The sequence below is a fragment of the Rhinatrema bivittatum genome, chromosome 2, assembly GCF_901001135.1.
Source record: "Rhinatrema bivittatum chromosome 2, aRhiBiv1.1, whole genome shotgun sequence".
Lineage (NCBI taxonomy): Eukaryota > Metazoa > Chordata > Amphibia > Gymnophiona > Rhinatrematidae > Rhinatrema > Rhinatrema bivittatum.
The window spans coordinates 147259249-147283942 of NC_042616.1; the positions used below are offsets into that span (position 1 = coordinate 147259249).

Genomic DNA, 24694 nt, shown 5'->3' on the forward strand with positions numbered 1-24694 from the left:
GTTCAGAGTAGTTAAATCACAAGCAGATTGTGATAAATTGCAGGAAGATCTTGTGAGGCTGGAAAATTGGGCATCAAAATGGCAGATGAAATTTAATGTGGACAAGTGCAAGGTGATGCATATAGGGAAAAATAATCCATGCTATAATTACACAATGTTAGGTTCCATATTAGATACTACAACCCAAGAAAGATCTAGGTATCATACTGGATAACACATTGAAATCGTCGGTACAGTGTGCTGCGGCAGTCAAAAAAGCAAACAGAATGTTGGGAATTATTAGAAAGGGAATGGTGAATAAAACGGAAAATGTCATAATGCCTCTGTATCGCTCCATGGTGAGACCGCACCTTGAATACTGTGTACAATTCTGGTCGCCGCATCTCAAAAAAGATATAATTGCGATGGAGAAGGTACAGAGAAGGGCTACCAAAATGATAAGGGGAATGGAACAGATCCCCTATGAGGAAAGACTAAAGAGGTTAGGACTTTTCAGCTTGGAGAAGAGACGACTGAGGGGGGATATGATAGAGGTGTTTAAAATCATGAGAGGTCTAGAACAGGTAGATGTGAATCAGTTATTTACTCTTTCGGATAGTAGAAAGACTAGGGGGCACTCTATGAAGTTAGCATGGGGCACATTTAAAACTAATCGGAGAAAGTTCTTTTTTACTCAACGCACAATTAAACTCTGGAATTTGTTGCCAGAGGATGTGGTTAGTGCAGTTAGTATAGCTGTGTTTAAAAAAGGATTGGATAAGTTCTTGGAGGAGAAGTCCATTACCTGCTATTAAGTTCACTTAGAGAATAGCCACTGCCATTAGCAATGGTAACATGGAATAGACTTAGTTTTTGGGTATTTGCCAGGTTCTTATGGCCTGGATTGGCCACTGTTGGAGACAGGATGCTGGGCTTGATGGACCCTTGGTCTGACCCAGTATGGCATTTTCATATGTTCTTATGTACTTGCCAGGTTCTTATGGCCTGGATTAGCCACTGTTGGAAACAGGATGCTGTGCTTGATGGACCCTTGGTCTGATCCAGTGTGGCATGTTCTTATGTTCTTATTATTTTCAAATTTAGGAGGGATTTGGGGTACACAGTCCAGCAGGGCATATATGAAATTTAGGGAGAGAGGTAGGAAGCAGTTCTAAAGTCATCCAGCTAAATTAGCCAGTTAGAACTGAAATTCAGCTAAATTAGCCAGATAACTTAGGCCTGCCCCAAAACACTTCTTTAATGACTTATCTGGCTAAAATCTAGCCAGATAAGTGGCTCAATATTCAAAACTTGCCACTTGAGAGTTACCATCTAAATTGTTTTGAATATTGACCTCAAAGAAATGATGATAGCTACAAGCACAGAAATCCTTTCAATATTTATTTGCAAAGCTAACAGGCATATAAATGAAGCCAAACATTGCAAGTTACTCTTAAATGTACTACCCAGCTGAATTCACATTCTGGGTATTGACATACCAAAAGTACTATACAGCTGCTCAAACTGCTGTATAAGCAATTCTGAAAGTTCCTCATGCAGCAAACTTTGGGCTTACATTTCAATCACTAAATGCAGAAAAACTAATCTTTTTTCCATCAAGTCACAAAAGTTTTACTGTATCTGGTTTTTTTTTACATGTGTAAAATCTTATTGAACATTGCTTCATTTAGAAAACAATGCTCCAAAGCAGATGCATCACTATCAGATTTTTCTCAGCTATGCATATTTGTTCTAAGTGTCCTAGTTAATTTATTCCATACAATATAAAAGTTTGTTCTGAAAACAAAACACAACAGGTAAGAAAGCCTATCTACTCTGGTCAAATTCTCTACCTAATGCAATACTGCAGACCCCAGATAATCTCTAATAGTACCACTGTCTCTCCCACTGCCAAGGATGTATATTTGAAGTGCTTAAAAAAGTGTGAAAAGCGGAATATAAAAAAATCAAACAAAAATAAATATATCTGACATTTTAATCAAGAGTTCTTTCATTTCTCCACCCATATGGCCCTTTTAGTCCTCATCTGCCATCATATTCTACGTTTCTAGAGTTGGGTGATAAATATATAAAAGTACAATTATATTTCACTGGACCAGGTAATAAGATGAAAAATACTGACATGCTACTGATCTTGAACTACCAGAGCACAAAACACTTTTTTTTTTTTTTTTTTTTTTTTTACTTCTGAAAAGCAGTAGGCTAAACCAAACAGCTACTACATCAGACTCTGACAAACTAGTTTCGGTACAGGATAGTAATATGTGAACAGAATATTGCTGCTACCGTAAGCATTTGACTCTATAATTCAGTTGAGCAGATTTTGGGAAGAAACATTTTTTGCCCGATGTTAATTGTAATAACACCATTCTAAAAGAATAGCCTCAGGGCTTTTTCTAACATCACCATCCCTTTCCAGAGAACCAGAAGCTCCATGATCATTCACTTCCCCACTGGGACCCTGTCCCATAATAGAAGCAGTTAGTATTTTCCCAGGGTTCCATGAGAATGCAGTCACATGAAGACAGGGCTTGGTAATGGATTGCCATCTGCACAGGATATCAGATGAGCTGCCACCGCTGAAGAGTGATAAACTTTCAGAACAAATAACCAACTTTGACACTGTACATGCCAATTCAAGAGTATGTGGTTCAGACATTTAAAAGGAGCTTATAAAGGGCTCATTTTAAAAACTATTAAAGCGTGCTCATATACAATTTCCAGAAATGTGTCTTAATGTTCTTTGCTCTCACTTTCAACATTATTACAGCTGGAGACAGGCTAAGAATTTCAATAAAGGCAAATATGTAAACAAGTATGCCATTCAATGATTTTTTCAAAATGCTGGAAAACACACTTACTTTATGTTTAGCATGTTATGATTTATATTATGTAGTAAAGAAAGTTTAAAAAAAAAAAGTTAATGAATAATAAAGTTTAGTTTCAACAGGAAAACTTTTAACAAACGGACTTATCTATTATGGTTTAAGTTTTAGTAATTGTATAAAATGAATTGTATTTAAGGCTTTAAGATAGGATTACATAGCATGATTTCATATTAAAATCACACACAACTACCATAAAAACAGCTCCAGTATCAATGAAATTCACCTTCATCTTTCCTTCAGGTTTCGAGACATGCCGACATGTTACAGCTTGGTTTTCTATAATTATTTCTAGTGGCATGTGAATTAGTATGACTCAAACTCAAACCAGGTGGATTTCAGCACTGTTTTGAATTTGATAATATTCATGGATTTACTCATGTCATCTTTACACACAGATCTTAAAAAAAAAAAATTAAAAATTCCAAAGAAGATTCAAAGAAATCTACCTACTACAGAACCCAAAGCAGATTCTGAGGGACCTACTTTGGATTTTCCCAGCATCTGGTCTCATTCTTTAAGGTGGGTCCACAAACCAATTCAACAAACCACCCATTTTGTGATCCATGCTTAAATTCAATATAGTACAAATTCCAACAGCAATTAGTTTAAATACAAAGCTAATAGTTTTTCTTCAATATCTAGCAGGTGATATTACCATCTCTCTTCTGCAATTTTCTTTAAGCTTTCCAGTGCTACAGAATAACTGGGCCAGTTGGTCCTATTGTGTGATAATCTACTATTTTACTTCCTGGTTATCCACAACACATAGTACTGCTTTAGTATCCAGTTGCTTACCAAAATTTAGCTTCTAAACTTGCCAGCAGTCATCATTTCTGCTGCTAGAATGTCTGTATGCTTTTCCTGCAGAACCATCTTCTGCTTTGTACCCTCCAGTTTTCAGTTCTTGCAGAAGCATTACATGAAGGCAGAGCTCAGAATGTTGTTTTTACAGCTTTGGGCTGGAAGGGAGGGGATTTATTTACATTTAGCAACTATGTGCTCGCACCAGAGCCAAAGACAGAAGCCTAAAAGTTACCTTACAGAAAACAAGAAATGATATATTTAATATAAGTGAAAAAGTGTGGAAAGCGGCTACAGCTTTTACCTTTACAGTAATGATTCTGAAATTTGAACAAACTTTTATTCTATATCTTATCTATTAAACAAGTTCTAAGATCTGTAGTACCTTTCTCACTTGTCTATACAGACAAAACTGTGATTATAATATGACTGTCTATTGTTTTATTCTGTTAAACACAAAAGACTTCATTGCTTAGGTACAACTTTATGCAAAGCTCCAATTTTAAAAAGGAGTTTGCTTTCAATTTAACACCAAGCTTCCTGGAACTACAGTACCCTAAAAATCAAAGCAGAAGACGAGCAAGTCAGCAGGGAGGCAAATTAGTATTTAGTCCTGCTATTTATATTTTTATTAAAAGATTAAAACTCCCCTGTGAAAGCCATGGCATGCTGCCATTACAAGGACCCTGACTGCCAGCACTATTAAATAAATATCTGCCAACAAGCAACAGATCTAAACTCTGGCAAAGTTGTTTTTGTTCCAGAAGGCTGGTGCACAGATTGATTGATTGATTTTGCTTTATTACAACCAGGTAGTGCTTTCATTTTTCATATGACAAATGTTGGGAACTTGCATATATGGTCAGAGAAGGATAAAGATTTCATTAAAATCCTCTTTAGGAAAAACCAAGATAAAAAAAAAAGCTAATGGTATGCAAGCAATCTTCCCCCACACAGTTATTCTGATCCTTCTTCCCATCTAGCATTGCTCAAAGCTGGGGGAAGGGAAGCACAAACATACTCCTTACTAACACATGCAGCCCCTATTGAGGAACATGAAAGATTTCCCTTGGGTCCTACTACCTGCAACTTACAACTTTTTTTTTTCTTTTATTTCATCTAAGTATTTAACACTTCACACAAATGAATGCCCTATTAGTTGCGTAAATAAAAGGGAACTTGAAGGTACTACAACCAAGTAGATATGCCATACTAACAACAGCAAATCTACTTATTATTATTATTTATTAAACGTTTTTCTATACCGGCATTCATGATTAGAATCACATCATGCCGGTTTACATTTAACAGGGGGGGTGTAAATTAACAAATAACAGAACTGAAAAAAAAATTATTCTTCTCCTCATTTATTCTGAGAGCAAGAAGAAGAGTTAAACTTTGGTCACCAGCTTTTTGAAAATACAAGTCTGAACACTGCATTTAAAAAATTAAGTTAAATAAATAACATACAAATAAATGGTACATCTAAAAAAAAAAATGCACCATGCCGATAGTGGGGATTAGAAAATGTCCCACCAAATAAAAAGTACATGTGCTCCATCAACAAGTCACTTGGAATGAAACAGATATCAAAGGAGGAAAGACACTGACGACACTAACACAGGGTCCTGTTCATTAAATGGCAGCTCTCTCAAAACTTCAGAAAAGACCAAAGTTGCTCAGACTGTTGAGCTCTACTAGTGCATTAATACTCAGTCTGTGGCCACATGAAAGGTTTAAACAAAACCCAATTTCTCCAACATGAACACAAAAAAATGGAAGGAAACAGCCCTTTCAACACCGGGTTCCACAGTTGTCAAAAGCGTACCAACAAGCTCTTCAAACCTGAAATGAACACTGCATTTAAACAGCTACACAGGCAGTCCACCCTAATGACTAAAGGCAACATTTTAACCTGCTCCACCACAGATGTGTCTGGGCTGAAAAACTGAGCAGGTGGAAAAGTTATCTTCTAGAACCTATAATTAATTTGGTTAATTCTTTGCCTTACATGGTACTTAGAATTAACAGAAAAGCATGAATAATTTTTGATGATCCGGTTGAAATACAACTACCAGAGAACTACTCAGATTATTATTTGCCACTTTGTAGCCAGACCTTTCTTTCTGAATTATGGAAAGCAAAATCTCATCTACTAAAGAAATAATGACAAGACCAGCATGAATACTAAAAGCACACTAATAGGAAATAGAGGGGGGAAAAAAAGAATAGCAGCCACACAAACCTAAACAGGACTGATCAGGAAAATATAAAAGTTTTACAATTGAAAATTGTATAAAAAAAAAGAAAAGAAAAGAAGCACTGAAATGTTCTTCAGAGATTGCATAAAAAAACATATAATGCTTTAGATATGTCACTAGGAGGCACTGCTGAGTTAAGTTACTCTAGTTTTAGGGACTATATATTGCAATCATCACTTCATTCCACTAAATGAGTGGTGTCCGACTTCTCACAGGCCACGAGCTGCTCTCAGAACTGCCATTAAAGCCCCCTTGGGAGCTCAGAGACTAGCCAGTAGGGTAGTATTCTGAATACAACGAGTACCATGAACAAATATTTGTGCCTCCAAATATTATAAAGCATTATACAACAGATGAATGTACTGTGGCTGCACCATTCAACATAGCTGAATTTTAGAAGGCTAAAGTGGTATTCCAGGTTGATTTTTTTTTTTTTAACCTTCTTTTATTTTGTATCTTAGTAACGCTCATCAATTGCTCTAAGCTTTAAGCTCTTAAATTAAGGGGCTCTGGTGGTTGTCAATCACTGTTATGAATCTGCCCGGCATGCAGCATTGAGGCAGGCCAAGCAAAGATGGAGATAAATAAGACAGCAGCACACGGCGTGTGGCCATGTTGCTGGTCCCCTCTGGAGCATTTTAGTCAAAGCTTGCCAACTTTTTGAAAATACAAGTCTGAAAAGTGCATTTAAAAGATTAAAGTAACAGACAATGAAACTGACAAAAATCTAAAGGATTCCAATACTGCAAATAAAACTAAAGGCAAAAAAAAAAGATCAGCTAAAAGTGCTGACTTCCATGTATCAGTTTCAAATTCAAAGAAGCTGGGACTATTATTAAAATGTGCTTCTAACTTTTTGTCAGATCAGAAATAAGACAGCAGGCAGTACATTTCAAGAGGATTACTGCAAACCACAGGTGGGTTAGAACATGCAAGGCCTTTGGCCGCTTGCCCTCAGCTTCCCAAGAAATGCAATGCAAACCCAGAAATGCACTGCCTTTCACAGCAAAGTGGAAATTATAGTAAACTTAGATAGGTAATATAAGGCTGTAAATATATCATATCTATTTAATACATACACCAGCAGGGCAATTAGACATGATTTGCCTTCCTTAGAGAACCAACTGGCTAGCCATTCTTCAACATTTTAAATAATGTAGTGAACCACCACCAAAGATCCAAAAAGAAAGATTTAAAAAATGAAATGTAACAACCTGTAGTATAAGCAATCACAAAATTACAAGTCTGTCCACAATTCAGAAATTGTAAAATGCTTATGGTAAACTTGTAGTACTAATATTGCAATCTGGTAAAAGAAATCTGTATCACATCTATGATTAAATGTACCTGGCTAAAAAAAACAAACAAAAATAGTTTAATCCTGTTATTCAATCTATTTGCCAATGACCATAATCCATATGTTTTTTCACTGAAGACCTACCAATATCTATTTATTTTTATTTAAATGCACAAAAGTTAAAACAACCTTAAAGCTCACATAACCTTGCAAAAGTCACTACCAAAATAAAAAGATTATGAGACTTAAAAAAAAAAAGATATATATATATATATATATATATATATATATCATATGCCTGGGCCATCAAACTAAGCTGCATTCATGACTGGCAAATCTATTCTGCAAAAAATATAGTTCTGAATCAGTATGATCTCAGTGTTTTCTAATGTTCATGTAAACTTTGAATAACCTTCCTATACCACCAGCCTCTACAACTGTACCAATACTGTGTTATAAACATCATGGTTAGGAAAAAATATAGATATCTAATAAAGTTATCTAATATGTCCATACTGATCATCAACAGGCTACACTTCCTGTTAAAAACTGCTACTCTTATGAAAACAGGATCAGATTAACAAGCTGCTGGCTCTTCCATGATTCCTTGCTAGGCAATCTCCGCACAGCTGGGCAGGTTTCTGCCTCAGAGGATATCAGTCAGTGGATCCCAACTGAGGGTGGAGTGCCATGGTGACAGCAGTCAGACTGCCCAGAGGGGGAAGGGCAAGAAGAAATGCACACAAGCATAAAAAAATCCCACACTGGTACTGTACTAGTCCAATATTAACCTTGGATGATGATGATGGGAAGAGTACCGAAAAAGGACAACAAAAACAATAAAGATTAACGTTGGATATGCTCCTCCATCAAACAAATGTACCATCATAATAATTAATCCAGTTGTAAAACAACTAGCTGAAGAACCACCAATGAAATCTGACACTTAATTCCAACAACAAAGCTCAATTCATTACTTGACTAAATGGTCCTTTGTCTGAATTGGCTCTGAACGTTCCCCCTTATACAGCGATGACACTTTACCAAAGAATATGTCTTTCAGCTTAACCAACAGTATTTAACATTTAAGTTTTGGCTTCTTCTATATCAGGCAAATTAAAAATTTGTTCATATTTTTAGTCAATCATTTCTGACAGTGTAAAACCTTTGACTCCCCCCCCCCTTGCTGAAAATGTATGCTATATAAATGTAATTACTAACCATGTGACAAAACAGATTTTTTAAAAAGCATGGGATTTCTATGGAGCCTTACGCACATTACATTAACATGAGAAAACACTGCAATGTTCTTGATGGACATGCAGACAGGTTAGACTTTATTGCTACAGTAGGCAGAACTGTCAAACACAGCTGAAAGATTTTAATAACTCAAAACTGCCATAAATTATTTTGCATAGATTAGATTTCACAAAAGTTCTTACCAGTTTGCTAAAATGGTATTTACAATAGCCACAGTATTGGACGTTATCCGCGCCATTACCTTCTTCTTCACAAAGAAGTCCAGCAAACTGTGCACTGAAATAAAAATCAAGCACTAAGTGCCAGGAAAAATATTCAGTTTAGACCATATGCATTATTCCTGGCCTCTGCTACAGCTCCCTTGAAGTAAACATTAACTAAAAATTTGATTTAAATTCTCATAGCCTGCTGACAAGATTAACAATGCCAGGCAACAAGATCTAAAACATGAATACACACAAAAAAAGGAAAATTAGAAAAACTTGATCATAAACTATGAAATACAAATATCTTAATAAATATGTTTAACTGACAGTCAGGGCAACTCCAGTAGTGTGAGTGAAATAATGCTCCAAATTCTGCAGCTTTCATGTTTATCCACAACTTGTTAAAGAGTTAGCAGGTCCTGGCATGTGTGCCACATAGTGGCATGTGAAGCCCTCGCAATTGGCATAGTGCCGGCACTATGAGGTCTTTCAAAACTTGCAGGCCAGCTATGCCAATGTTGCAATTTACCAGATAAACACAGCCAGCCTGTGAGTTTTGAAACAGCTCTCAGTGCCAGCATTTGGGGATGTATTGGAGTGCCGGAAGGGCATGGCTGGTTCTCTGAGAACTCTCCCTCTTCCCCCATGGTACAGCAACATTGCAATTAGCACTCAGCCCAAAAAGGCTGCCAAGACATAAATTAAAGCATTGAACTGTGAGTCAGAAGTCCCAAAACAAGACTATCCTCTGCGTCCTACTCTTGTGATCAAGTTGAAAACAAAGGCTCAGGGCCTGCCCAGTTGCTCAGTAGCTAGTCTAGGTTCGATTCTTCCATGGCAGAGATATTATAGAAGCAAACTTCTTAGCTTCTGGGGAAAGTCCCAGTCACTACACAATGGCAAAAGTGGCTGGACATAGGGCTCAGGATTGAAAGGTTCCAGAAGGAGCCCTGGTATGCAGCCCCCGGGTCACAGACTGTCCCCTGCAATGACTGGTCTAAACAAGTTGAAAGCCCAGATAAAACAGAGGAAAAATCCTTGGTGGCTCATGGTGCCAGATCCCAGACCCAGATCCAACTGAGCTGGAAGCACAAAGTAGCAGGAGGAAACTGATGGGCCAAGCGAAAAAAAAACCAAAAAAACAAACAAAAAAAACAAGGATTTGTCTTAATGTGGTTTTGTCTGTCAACAAATTAAAAAAATAATGGATTAGGAAACTGGAAAGCTATAGCAGCAGCAGTGATAGAGTAGATGAAACCAGAAACAGAAATGTTTCGCAGAAAGGCAGCTAAAAATATCCTTGCAATTTGTATTATTGTTTTCATCTATCGCCTACTGATTCAGCTCAGGTTTTCCAACGTCCTTCAGAAAATCACCTATTTCTTATAATTTATGTTATAAAAATGTAATTACTAACACTGTATGACAAAGATTTTTTAAAAAATGGGATTTCTATGGAGAAAACTAATGTTTTTGCTGGACATGCAGACAGACTTTATTGCTAAGACAGACAGAATTGCTGAATACAGCTCAAAGATTTTTAACACGAAAGTAGCATAAATGACTTTGTACATATTCAATTTCACAAATTCTTATTCTTTTTCCACCCAGTGTTCATTACTTACCATGTTACATGGAAAGCCTGGCGACATCCATGTTTATTACAGGTCATGCAAGCTCCGGTAGCTGCTTTGCTTTCTCTGCCTTGCTCATCACAAATGTAGCAAGTCTTAAATAACAATAAAAAGAATTTCAGTTGACAAACAGTTTACATGCACTGTTTTCTTTACATTTTTGCTTGATATAGCAAATGTCATTGTTTGTCAAATTGCTGCCTACAGCTAGATGATGTGTTAAGCCTCTTCATATTCTCATGCCCAAAAGCAAAACTACTGATCTGAAACATTTATCATATTAAACCGCTGGCATCCCCTAACTGGAATGAGGATGGAGGGGGAGGGAGTAACTGTTACCAATTCTGTGAATCACTGTGATTGGTAGCACTAGAAAATGTCCGCTATCAGACCACTAAAATTACCTCACTTTTGGCATCAGTAAAATTTGAAGCTACTGTATCAAAGAATTGCAGTCCTTTAATATCTTGAATGGTTTTGGTTTTCAATCTAATTTCCACTCAAGAGTCAGTACTAAAAATGCCCCTATACAAGTAGTTAATGGTCTCTTCTCAGCTGATTTTGATTCTTACCCCCTGAAAATTCTTGGGGACAACGGCACTGTTGTAGGCACACTAAATTAAAGGTATACTGTTCTGAACATTATGAAAGAGTGTCCGATTACATCTCTTGGTTCCATCCTTAGCTATCCGATTGCTTCTTTTTTGTTCATGTGGTAAGTTCTTTTCCAATAAGACTGGAGCACCCAAGGCTCTATCTTTGGTCAATTACTTTTTTACAAAATGTCAATTTGATTCCATTGTTATGACATAATTGACTTTCATATACTGCAGAAGTACAGTCTGAGTATATGCTAATACTCAAAGGATAAGATCTTTGCAAATGCTTAATGCGCCAAGTAGAAGGGAAATAAGCCTCTATTCAATTCACTCCTACTTCTTAAGTCAAGTATTTGCAAAGTCTAAAATCTGCATGGATGGGATGAGTTATGCCCTTCACCACTACCACACTCACCTTAGACAACTTAAGGAAAATAGAGAATATGACAGCAAAGACTATAAGGCCCATCTAGTTTGATCATAAGAACATAAGACTTGTCATACTGGGTCAGACCAAGGGTCAATCAAGCCCAATATCCTATTTCCAACTGTGGCCAATCCAGGTCAAAAGTACCTAGCAGGATCCCATGGGGTAGATAGATTCCAAGTTGCTTATCCGAAGAATAAGTGATGGATTTCTGCAACTCTCCCTTAATAATTAACTGTTAATGGACTTTTTCTCCAGGAACTTGTCCAAATCTGTTTTAAACACAGCTACACTAATAGCTTTCACCACATCCTCTGGCAATGAATTCCAAAGCTTAATTATGCGTTGAGGAAAAAATATTTTCTCTTATTAGTTTTAAATGTATTACCCTAGTATCTTCATTGTGTGTCCACTAGTCTTTGTGTGTTTTGAAAGAGTAAACAACTGATTGTTTACTTATTCCATTCCACTCATTATTTTATAGACTTCTATCATATCTCCCCCTCAGCCATCTCTTCTCCAAGCTGAAGAGTCCTAACCTCTTTAGCCTATACTCATAGGGAAATTGTTCCATCCCCATTTTGGTCATCCTTCTCTGTAGCTTTTCTAATTCTGTTATATCATTTTTGAGATGTGGTGACCAGAACTGTTCACAATACTCAAGATGAGATTGAACCATGGAGCAATACAGAGGCATTATGATATTCTCTGTTTTATTCTTCATTCTTTTCCTAATAATCCCTAACATTGTTTGCTTTCTTTGCTGCTGCTGCACACTGAGCAGAAGATTTCAACATATTATCAATAATGATGCCTAGATCCTTTTCCTGAAAGGTGACTCCTAATGTGGAACCTTGCATTGTGTAGCTACCATTTGGGTTATTCTTCCCTAAGTGCATCAGGTTGCACTTGTCCACATTAAATTGCATTTGTCGTTTGCATGTCCAGTCTCCCAGTTTTGCAGTATCCTCTTGCAATTTCTCAAAATCCTCTTGTGATTTAACAACTTTGAATAATTTTGGGTCATCTGGAAATTTGATCACTTCACTTGTTCCCATTTCCAGATCATTTATAAATATATTAAAAAGCAGTTGTTCCAGAACAGGGGGCTGGGCACTCCATTATTCAGCTATCTCCATTGGGAAAATTTACTATTTAGCCCTATTCTCTGTTTTCTATCTTTTAACCAGTTGGCGATCCACAATAGGACATTGCCCCCATCCTGTGACATTTTAATTTCCTAAGAAATCTCTCATGAGGGACTTTGTCACACACTTTCTGGAAATCCAGATACACTATATCACCTTTATCCATATGTTTATTTATGCAATCAAAAAAATGTAGCAAATAGGTGAGGCAAGACTTCTCTTGGCTAAATCCATGTTGGCTTTGTCCCATTAAACTATGTCTATAAGTTCAGCAATTTTATTCTTTATGATGGTAGAAACTATTCTGCCTGGCACGGTCATCAGACTCACTAGTCTGTAGTTTCCTGGATCACCCCTTGATCCACGAATTAGTTACTTTACTAATACTGATGGCATCCAGCTGTACATCTTTTGATTCATTTGGTGATAGAGTTGCTTACCTGTAACAGGTGTTCTCCTAGGACAGCAGGATTGTTAGTCCTCACAGATGAGTGACATCATCGGATGGAGCCCGGCACGGAAAACTTTTGTCAAAGTTTCTAGAAACTTTGACTGGCACACTGAGCATGCCCTGCATACCACTATCCATGCAGCTACACAGGGTCCCTCTTCAGTCTCATATTTTAGCGAAAAAGAAGAGCGAAAAAATAAAATAAACCGATGGAGAACCAAACTAAGCAGTGTGGTGGGCAGGTTTCCTGAGAATTAACATCCTGCTGTCCTAGCCAAACACCTGTTATAGGTAAGGATCTCTGCTTTCTCCTAGGACAAGCAGGATGGTAGTCCTCACCGATGGGTGAATACCAAGCTATAGGCTGCCCCCCAGCAATAACAGAACCCACAGCACTTAACCACGTGCACAACAAAAGAAGTGCTGAGGGTGAGAATGGAAGGCAGCATGAACCAGACACTGGGCCATAGGCAGGGAGAGTTGGTTTCCTACGCTTGGAACAGATTATGGAGGACAGACTGGCCAAAGGTACTGTCACGTCGACCATCCTTGTCCAAACAGTGTGAAGGAGCTCCACATCGCAACCTTGCAGATCTCAGCGATGGAGACCGCACAGAAGTGCGCCACCAACGCTGCAATAGCCCTAACCAAGTGCACCTTGATGTGGTCTCCAAGCAGAGGGTCTGCCTGCTCGTAGCAGAAGGATATACAGTCTGCCAACCAGTTGGACAGGGTATGCTTGCCCACTGTAACACCAAGTCTATTTTTGTCAAAGGAGACAAAAAGTTGCATGGACTGCCTGCGGGCTGCTGTGCACTCAAGATAAAAGGCAAGGGTATGTTTGTAGTCCAGGCTGTGCAGAGCCCGTTCACCTTGGTGGGAATGGGGCCTCAGAAAGAAGGTGGACAAAACAATGGACTGATTGAGATGGAAATCAGTCACTACTTTAGGCAGGAACTTAGGGTGAGTGTGTAATACCACCCTGTCATGAAAAAAATTTGTATAGGGCGGATATATCACTAACACCTGCAACTCACTGACCCAACGAGTGGGGGTGACCGCAACCAGGAAAATTACTTTCCAGGTGAGATGTTTAAGCTTGCTGGAGCACATAGGCTCGAAAGGAGGCTGTATGAGCCACGCTAGTACCACGTTGAGGTCCCAGGACACAACAGGAGGGTGCAGAGGGTACTTTAGCTGAAACAGGCCCCTCATGAAGTGGCCCACCAAGGACTGCTCGGAAATGGGCGCACCACTTATCCCCTGGTCAGATCGAGATAGTCTGTAGCCCAGACTCCGAGAGGGACCACAAATAGTCCAATAGTCATGGGGTGGGGCACAAGAAAGGGTATAGGCCTTTCGCCGCACACCAGATGGAGACACTCCTCCAACCGGTAAGACTTCCTGGTGGAAGGCTTTTGGGAAGCCACCAGTACTGCAACAAATTATCAGAGAGGTCAAGGCACTGCAAGACTACCCTTTCAACATCCAGGCAGTGAGGATCAGTGACCAGAGGTTCAGATGGCGCAATCTGCCCTGGTCCTGCATGATCAGGTTGGGGGAGGTGCCCAGGCATATGGGCTCCCGAATCGAGGTCGCGCATGATCAGGAACCAGACCTGTCAAGGCCAATATGGGGCAACCAGGATCATGGTGCCCTGTCCTGCTGGAGCTTCACGAGAGTCTTCCCCATTAGCGGAGGATATGCGTACAATAGGCCCTTTCCCCAAAACTGGGCAAAGGCACCCGAGGCTGGTTCCCCATCCTCCCTGTACAGGGAGCAAAAGTGGGTCAATTTGTAATTTCAAGGGGAGGCAAAGAGATCCATGTCCGGACTGCCCAACAAGCGGAAGATCCTGTCCACAACTACCAGGTTGAGAGACCCCTCGTGGGGATGGAATGTCCAACTCAGGCGGTCCGCCACCACATTCTCTGTCCCTGCAAGGTAAACTGCCCACAAAAGCATGTCCTTGGACAGTGCCCAGGCCCAAATATGTACCGCCTCCTGGCAGAGCAGGAAGCAGCCTATGCCTCCCTGCCTGTTTAGATACCACATCGTGACTTGGTTGTCGGTCTGGATCAGAACCACTTTGTGGACAAGGTGATTCTGGAATGCCGAGAAGGCATACCGGATTGCACGCTACTCCAAGAACTTGGATTTGACAACTCGCTTCCTGCTCTGACCACATACCCTTGTGTGTGGAGACTGAACACATGAGCTCCCCAACCCAAGGTGGGGGCATCGGTGATCAATACCACTTGGGGGGATGGCATTTGGAAGGGAAGACTTCTTTCCAAATTGGGCAGACTCTCCCACCAGGAGAGGGAGGCCCAGAGTGGCGAGGTAACTTGGACTGGTGCTGAGAGGTAGCTTGGAGCCATTGAGAGAGGAGTGTCCACTGTGCTTCTCATATGGCCAGCTGGGTGAGCGGAGTGACATGCTGCCATGTGGCCCAGTAAGCAGAGCAGTACCCTGGCAGAGACTGTCCAACAGTGGCGGACGGAGTGCGCCAGTGAGACCAGGGTCTGCGTGCGGTCCCAGGGAAGAAGCGCTCTGGCCAGGGTTGTGTCCAGCACAGCCCCAATGAATGCTAGCCATCTGGATGGACTCAGCTGGGATTTGGGAAAATTGATCACTAATCCCAGTGACTCTAGCAACTTGGCTGTCAAGCAGAGGGAGCGTAGAGCACCCTCCTGATTTGTGCTCCTGATGAGCCAGTCATCCAGGTAGGGGAAGATGTGCACCCCACTGAAGTGCAAGTGTGCCCCTACCACTGCTAGACATTTCGTAAAGACCTGCGGGGCTGAAGCAAGGCCGAATGGCAGCAACTGGTATTGAAAATGTCTGTGGCCCACTATGAAGCAGAGATACTTCCTGTGAGGCAGGAATATCACTATGTGGGTGTAAACGTCCTTCAGATCGAGAGAGCAGAGCCAATCTCCTTTTTGAAGGAGAGGAATCAGGGTGCCTAGGGAGACTATTTTTGAAGTATTCCCGCTGCAAGAACCTGTTTAAGGATCTGAGGTCGGGAATCGGCCAAAGGCCGCCTGTTTTCTTTGGTATCAGAAAATATCTTGAGTAGAACCCCCGGCCCTGCTGGGAGCAGGATATGGGTTCTACTGCACCTGCCTGCAACAAGGCAGAGAGCTCTAGCGAGCATTTGCTGATGCTCCAACAAGTCCTGCTCTGGAAAGGGCGGAAAATCCACCGGAATGTTTTGGAAATTCAGACAGTAGCCATGCTGTACAATGGCCAAAACCCAGTGGTTAGTGGTAATAGGGGGCTAGCAGTCTGCAAACAGGCACAGATGGCCCCCATCCGTGGGTAGAAATCCGCAGGCACTGAATGGTGGTCTCCACTCTTTTGCTGCCAGTCAAAAACCCACAGATGGACTAGGCTGGGGCACAGGCTGGAGCCCGGGGGTGCGCTGTTGGCGAGGCCAGCCCCTGGTTGGAAGACAGGATGCCCTGGTGCAGGACGTTGGAGGGTTTCTCACTCCCATGCTCACTCTTCACATGCACAGGCTTCTCATTCCCATAATCACTTTCTTTCTCTCTCTCACATACACACAAACACACACCAGTCATCTGATCTCTCTCATGCATACACACACACACACACACAGGCTTCCCACTTCCATGTTCTGTCTTACATATACAGGCTTCTCCCTCCCATGCTGTGTCTCACACAGACCCAGGTTCTCACTCCCATGCTCACTCTCTTCACATGCACAGGCTTCTCATTCCCATAATCACTTTCTCTCTTTCACACACACACACACACACCAGTCTCTCTCTCATTTCCATGCTCGCTCTCCACGTGCACAGGCTTCTCATTCCCTGAATCACATTCTCTCTCTCTCTCTCACATTCACATACACAGTCACACCGTCACCTTACCAACCAGTCTCTCTCTCATACATGCACACACACACACAGGTTTCCCAATCCCATGCTCTCTCTCACATAATCAGGCTTCTCACTCCCATGCTTTCTTTCACATACACCCCCACAACACCAGGCTTCTTACTCCCACATACCCAGATTTCTCACTTCCATGCTTTTTCTCTCTCTCTCACACACACACACACCAGTCACATCCCTGACTGTCTCACACTCTCACATACACATCAGTCATCTCCTTGAGCAGTCACTTTCATTGTCTCTCACATATACACATACATCATCTCTCTGACCAGTTTCTCTCAATCACACACATGCTCTCGATCAAATACATTCTCTCACTTACACACAGGCTCTCAATCACACACACATTCTCTCACACACTGGCTGGCTGGCTGCTTCTCTCTCTTTCTCTCACTCACTTCCTCTTCCTCCCCCCCCCCCCCCCCCAAGCACAAATGGTAGCTGCAGCAGCCTCCTCCTCCAGCCCCCGCAGGCCAAGAAGGAAGAATCCCATCGACCGCGAGAGGCTCATGCTGCTGTCTCCTTTCCAGATTACCGGCTGCTTCAATTGCTCGGGGACCGATGCTGCAGCGGCCGCTGCTACTTTATCACGCGGCACGGCTCTTTCTTCTTCCCGCGCACCGCGTATCACTTCCTGTTCAGGGTCCGGAGGGGGGGGGGGGATGCAGGCGCAGGAAGAAGAAAAGGCCAGCCACGGGTGCCACAGCTTCTTTTAGCACTGCTGTCGTTCCCACTGGGCTTGAACGTGCTGATAGTCCGGTGGCAACGGCAGCAGGGAAGAAAGAGCAGTGGGAGAGACCGGGAGCACGCAACACACCAGCCGGTGCTTGGCGACACACCGGTTGAGAACCGCTGCTGCAGAGGAGTTCCAACAGGATCTCATGGATTGGAATGGCTATCACCTCTTTCGGTATGTACACAAACTGGAGAACCTCCAGTATTTTGTGGCGGGCGTCCTCCTCTGTAAGGAGTTGGAAAGGGATGGCTTCTGCCATGGTCCTAATGAAGCCCGCGAAGGAGAGGTGTTCTAGGGGAGAGTGACGTCTTTCATCTGGCGGAGAAGGCTCGGACGGCAGGTCGCCGGAGTTCTCGGACAAGGAGTCAAAAGGTATCATCACTCCAGGGATCATAAGGCACCTCCTCCTCATTGACGTCCACTGGGAGATGACGAGGGGGCCCAGTACCCATTTTCCTCGGCAGCGGTATCAAGGGTGGTCTCAGTGCCGGAGGCCATAAGGGCATAAATGGTGCAGAGGGCACCAAAGCCCCAGAGGAGACCAAAGGCCCTGGAGCTCCTGATGGCACAAGGACGGGCTCGGGCACCATCAAGGGCTTTGGGCATGGCACCAAATCTTCTTCCTTGGAGGAACCGGGGATCGGGATCGCTCCGGAGGGGGACCTCCTTTTTAATCATCTCTATTTATAACTATCTATGTACGTTTAATGAGTTATTGTATTTTTATTGCTTCATTTTTATTGTAAACCTTTGTGAAGGTTTTTACTGATGCGACGGTATATACAAAAAATCAATAAACTAGAATCTAGAAACATCAGTGGCCAACAGGGAACCAAGGAAGCCCCAGGAACTGGTTGCATCGGCAGGACAGCCAAGAGGACGTGGAGATGCTCTCTAGCAGGAACGCTAACAGCACAGGCACTGGTTCTGGTGTCAGCATGGAAGCCGGCACCGGGGGAGGTTCAAAGCTCCAGAGGGCTCAGAACACCGCCTACTGCACCCTGTGGTCTAACTCCTCCCGGAAGTCCAGTGAAGAGAACAAGGATGATGGGGAGGAGGCTGAGGTGTCACTGGACCCTCCTCATGGGGCTGAAGAGGCTCTGTGCCCAGCACCACACTCATTGGGAAATGCCTGGGACTCCCAGGTTTGGAAGAAGATGGGGCTTTTTCTCCATGGGGTCACTTCAGAGAAGGCTCGGCATGGGCCAGTGCAGAGCTGGTGCTCCTCCGGAATTGGCACTGGTGCCATGTGAGAACGACTGCCGGTGTTAGTGTCGGTGCTTCCCTTGGTACTCGGCCTGGTCTTTTTCCAGCACTGAGGTTGTCAACGATATGGATGCTTTGGACTGATCTGATGATGGAGAGGGCCAGTCCCCCGAGCCCTTCTCTTCACGAGGAGGAACCGAATGGGATGTGGAGGGAGATGGTGCATTGCAAGGGTCTCCTCTGCCTTTCAGTGCTGAGGCTCCCAATCCCGGAATCGATGGAGCCGACTTTTTGGCAACAAAAAGCTGCTCCATCTTGTCTAGCCGGGAACGACAGCCCTTAGGGGTCATCTGAACACAGTTGGGGCACCTGCAGACGTCGTGGGAGGACCCCGGGCAGATGATGCAGACCTCATGTGGATCCATGAGCGACAAGGTCTGCGGGCACTGGGGGAATTTGCGAAAATCGGATGACACCATAAAGGTAAGCTGGCAAGTGGTCGATGGCCGGCGGCCAACGGGGTGTGACATGCTCGGGAATCAACCGCAAAGAATGAAGGGAAAAACACCTACCGAAACACTGGGGGAATAGACAACAAAGGGGGAACCCGCATGGAGAAGAACAGAGGAAAAAATCCTCTAAGGAATCAGTTTTAGACAAATTCTGCAGAGAGCTCCAAGGACCATGAGGCAACTGCTTCGCAGGAAAAAAAAAAGAGACTGAAGAAGGACCCCACGTGGCCAAGCAGATAGTGGCATGCTGGGCATGCTCAGTATGCTAGTCAAAGTTTTTAGAAACTTTGACCAAAGTTTTTAGAAACTTTGACAAAAGTTTTCCGTGCCAGGCTCCATCTGATGACGTCACTCATCTGCGAGGACTACCAGACTGCTTGTCCTAGGAGAACATGCACAATACCACTGAGAAAGTGAATTCACAGATTCATCTGTTTCATCCATACAAATTACTCTAAAACTAAATGAAATTCATCTTTTGGGCAAGAAATCCTTTACCAAATGCAGATTCTATAACTAGGTTCCTTTACCACTCATTTGCCTCCTCAGTTAATAAACACAATGTCATCCTTGAATCAAAACTAGATTTTGTGATTCATTTTACTATCTATAAATCTGTCTATCTTCTATGCACTATTGTCCATGTTTGCCATTATTGTATTCTTGCTCAGATCCTCATTCATATTTTAATTTCATCATATTACTCTCTCTTCTTAGGATCTCCCCAAATCATTTGCTTTCATTCAGTCTGCCTAAAATTCTGGGTTTTGCCTCATCCTGATCCATAATCATTCCAATCTTTAGAGATCACCACTAGTACCCCAGTTTAAAATTGTCCTCTGTCATTCTCAAAATCCTCCATGGACTTGCTCCTATCTACCTCTCTATTTATATTTATCATTCTTCCATATCTCTAATTCTTGCTAGTCTTCTCTCTCTGCCTCAGTACACATCTAGCCATAGTTGTTGGCAGATCGCTCTATTGCATCCACTGTCTGGAATGAGCTACCAATATCTCTTTACCTCACCAATTCTCTTATCTCTTCAAATCATGTCTCAAGGGAATCCTCTTTTCCCTGGCTATGAGTACTTTTATTCTGATCTGTCAAAGTGTGCACATTTTTTAATACATTCCATATGTATATTATATTGATGTATAAAGTTTTGGAATTCTTTTGTATGGAAGACTATATAAAATAGAACCAATTGCAATTATAATGCAACAGAAGAAATCATTATACACGGCTGGAGAGCATTTCATATTGGATGCAGTAGCCAAGAATTTAAACCATGTATAAATAAAATTAATCATGAGAAAACAATGTCTCACCAAAAACCGTATTATTTAATTAAAGTTCTGCCTTTAAACTATGAAAGAGGAGGAAAATCACATGCAATATTGTGCCTGGGGATTGTAAGCACTACTCAAGCCCTGGGGAAATTGCTTGCAGCCCTGGACAGAAAGTAAGAATGAGGGGGATGGGAAGAAAGTAATCAGATAAAACAGCTGGACATACTTCCTCTGCACTGGCAGCAAGAAAAGAAGAAAAAGGAAAGGGAAAATCCACATCTGAAAGGTAACAAACTAAGAAGAGAGTGAAAGAAAAAGAAAAGAAAAGTGAAATGTAAGATATAAGGTTTCAATACAATATAGGGAAAAGCTAAGGAGCAATAAAAAGGGGGGGGGGGGGGGGGAACAAGTCATAAAAAAATAAAAAATAAACCAAACAAACTGAAAACAATTATAAACTTTAAATAATTACTAAGCTATGGTACAAAAATCACAGATATTGTTTTATAGAACTGATAGAATAATAAAGCAATTCTAAAACCAGATAATTAGAAATTAGAATTAATGGAGTTTACTTTCCAGAATACATGTCGATGTGGATCCAAAAATCAATGCTCATGTTCCTTTTGTCCCACCCCCACCTCCCCACTTCTGAAAGTCTAGTGTGATCGGATACAAAACCAAAACGTTATCAGGTGACATAACTGCATGTGCATATTTGTGGAATATGTTTATTCCCCAAAAATAACCCTTTTATGATCCTCATAGACCAGCTGACATGTTTTGAAAATTTGGTGTGCATCAGATGCAAAACGCATACTCGAATGTGCAGATGCAAAATACACATCGGGATCCTCATGTCCCTCCTGACATCCTGAAAATCTGGTGGGAGTCAGATGTAAAATCAAAAAGTTATGTGATAGTGTAATTGCACATATATATTCATGGAATATGTGGATTGCCCAAAAATACCCTGTCATGACCCTCATGCACTCCAGCATGTGGTAAAATTTGGTGTAGATCAGATGCAGAATGGATGCAGGATCAAAAATTTATTAGAGAACGACAACTGCACACGCTCATTTGTGAGCCTTATGGATCTTGGCTACCCTGAAATGCCCTGAACATTTGGCGTTGATAGGACATCAAACAGAAAAGTTATTAATGGTGGGGAAGGGGACACACAAACAGGACAATTGTATAAGTCTCCCTATCTTCAGAAAGTAGCTAAACATGTACAAACAAAAGAAATTAAAACAGAAAATATAGTTATAAAGATCTGGGGGAAAAAAGTAAAATATAAAAGGCATTTAGTCTTAATGACTGTTAATTTTAGTGAGGGCTTAGTCAGAAGGGACCGCATTAGGACCAGCATGCAAAAAATAAATATACATTTAAAAAAAACAATGTTCCCATATACTGGCCAGTACAGCCACTTCTTAATTTTTACTAGTTTTCCCTACAGCCTTTCCCAGGTAAAATCATAAAACCAGCATTTTACTACTGTTGTGTGGCATGACACAATGGCTTTGTTTACATTTTATACTGGGGCTAGAAGCAACCCTGGGGCATGAGCCAGGTGCGTATACAGGCTTAGCCATTAGCATGTCTTTTGTACTACCATAAAAAGAAATAAAAAAAAACAAAGAAAAACCCCACTGACATTCCATAATGCTCAACCAGGAAACAAATGTAAGCAAGGTCAGCACTAAAGTACACCACAGCACAGCAGTTAGACATAATACTTAGGATATCTCAAGGAGGAGACTGCAGGAAAAACTTTAGGATGTTTTCTAACTAATGATATAAATTGAGCTGCATGTTTCTTTGAACAATGATATTTGAGGTATTTTCTTCCTTTAAGTTTTTTTGTATACTGATACTCTATTATTAAGTTTTGGTGAGGTTCTATTTGTTGGTTGTCTATTGCACCTTACCTTTCCTCCTTTTATTTTTGATTTGCATCCACATAAAACTAGTTAATCAGCCAAAATTTGATTTTATTTTTCCAGTTAACAGAGACATGACTGTATATCATAATTCTAGTCTTAGTTGGGGGTTGAGACTTTCTGTGGGGAAAAAAATCGCTCCAAACTCGCTACAACAGTTCTAAAAAGAATATAAATTATTGCTTATGTAATGGTTAAGAGCTGTTATAGAACACCACCCATTTTATCTCAGCAAGGACTATAAAACTATTCATATACTTTATATTAATCCAAGTGAAACCACATGAAAATATCTACTAATTAATAAGTGTTGATTCAAAAAAGGACTTACACAATTTTTAATCAATATTTAGTAATTCTATAAAGCCAGCTAGACAGCTGCCATTTGAAGGTGGGTTGTAGGGTTTGAAATGCATCATACTTTCAAGGGAAGAGTTGTGCTGGAGAAGAATACAGTATGCGGATACAGGAAGTCAAATAGTTTATAGCTAAACATATTTTGCTAGGAATGTATGCAAATTTAAATATATCATAGGATTTTTAGATTATAATTTCACACCTTAGGAACCAAAAATTTAATTTTACAGGGAAAAAATACCTTATTATATCGATCATGGGGAACAGACTGTAGTACGATAGGCTCCATTGTAGAAACATTTGCAAACTGCACTTCTGGAATATAGAGTGCACAAACCACATGAGCCCAACCTAAAAGAAAAGCCACAGATTATTATATTGTGGGATTTTATGGAATCTCACAAGATTTTCCATTACAATCCTTACAAACCATTTTGAAAGAAATTAGTTTTTCTGATTATGCAGTAGGCATCAACTGTCTAGAAATGTCCAGTTTAGTGACAAAACTTGTTAAAACTAATTCAAGGCACTTTGAAAAAATAACCAATTTCTTTATTACTGCCAAATTCTTTTCCCTTATAAGTAACAGAAGCAATAACCAAAGTATATTCTTTGTACTAAACTAACATCTATTACAGGTAGGCAGCTTTGCTTTTTTGGCCTAAGTATGACTTACAGTTTTTGAAAATATAAATGATAAACAAATAATGCTAACATCTAATCTCTTCTGACCCCTTGCTTCACTTTTTCTTCTAGTACTTTTATACATCTCAAGATTATGTTCTGGTTTATTTTTCTATTCAGCATACATATTGGAAGGATAGCTTAGCATCAGCAAGTACCTTTCTAGCTAGATGGTATTGTCTTGAAAAGAGTATATTTGTGAGATACTTAAAAGACTAGTCATGAGTCTAATTGAATCACAATCGCAGACTTCCTGAGGATAGGTCAAATTTTAGATTTTACAGAGGATGCCACAAAAATGTTTGACAAAGAGTGGATCCACATTACCAGCGTCTAGTAGTTCAATATCATTCACAATATTTATGCCCTAGAGTTAGTTTCCCCAACACATTCATGATTTTTTCTTTGAATATCACTGACGAAGAAGATTGCTGCACTGGTAACACAAACAAATTAATAAAACTGAGTGTTATGTCCTGCTCCATTTCAAGAGCAAGGATGTTAGTCATACTTTGAAATTCCAGAAGATATATAAATATATTTAAAAAAATTGGCTCTTACAGACTAATTCTGGATTTCATATGAGTGAACAAATACTTAACATTACCCTTATTTTCAATTGGAAACTCTTTATTCAGTTATCTTGTCAGTAAGAAAAGGCAAGTATCTATTTTTGCTAGACCTATCAAGGAGATAAATTAAAACAGACTGTAATACGGAGTTTCCATGAAAATAAATATGGGGCCAACAATCTTATTTTGCTCTCCTAAATTTATAATTGTTAGCATGTTTTGTCTTTGGAGTCACAAAGAAAACTGATTAATGCTAGGTCCTGATTTTCAAAAGCATTTACATGTTTAAGGCTGGGCTTTACGCAAGTAAAAGCACTTATTCATTGACGTGGGCTTTTGAAAATTGCTATAGCATGTACACCTTTGATTTGTCCATAGGTGTTTGCCCGCATTAGGGTGCAAATTACTATGATAGCATATTACATTTGTATAAATAGTTCCTTTAAAAATTCATCTGAAAATAGTGGTAAGGTTTATGTTGGTGGGCAA

At 40.7% G+C, this 24694-nt stretch overlaps 1 protein-coding gene across 3 annotated transcripts in view; it reads right to left on the reverse strand.

Moving 5' to 3' along the window:
• MLLT10 (MLLT10 histone lysine methyltransferase DOT1L cofactor) overlaps nucleotides 1-24694 on the reverse strand; it is a 785717-nt gene that overhangs the window by 511131 nt on the left and 249892 nt on the right. For all 3 annotated transcript variants that reach the window (XM_029588723.1, XM_029588721.1, XM_029588724.1), the window contains 3 exons: nucleotides 23191-23300; nucleotides 10339-10442; nucleotides 8690-8783 (listed from right to left, as the gene is read on the reverse strand). In XM_029588723.1, coding sequence (XP_029444583.1) covers nucleotides 8690-8783; nucleotides 10339-10442; nucleotides 23191-23300 — 308 coding nt within the window. The remainder of the gene's footprint in view (nucleotides 1-8689; nucleotides 8784-10338; nucleotides 10443-23190; nucleotides 23301-24694) is intronic.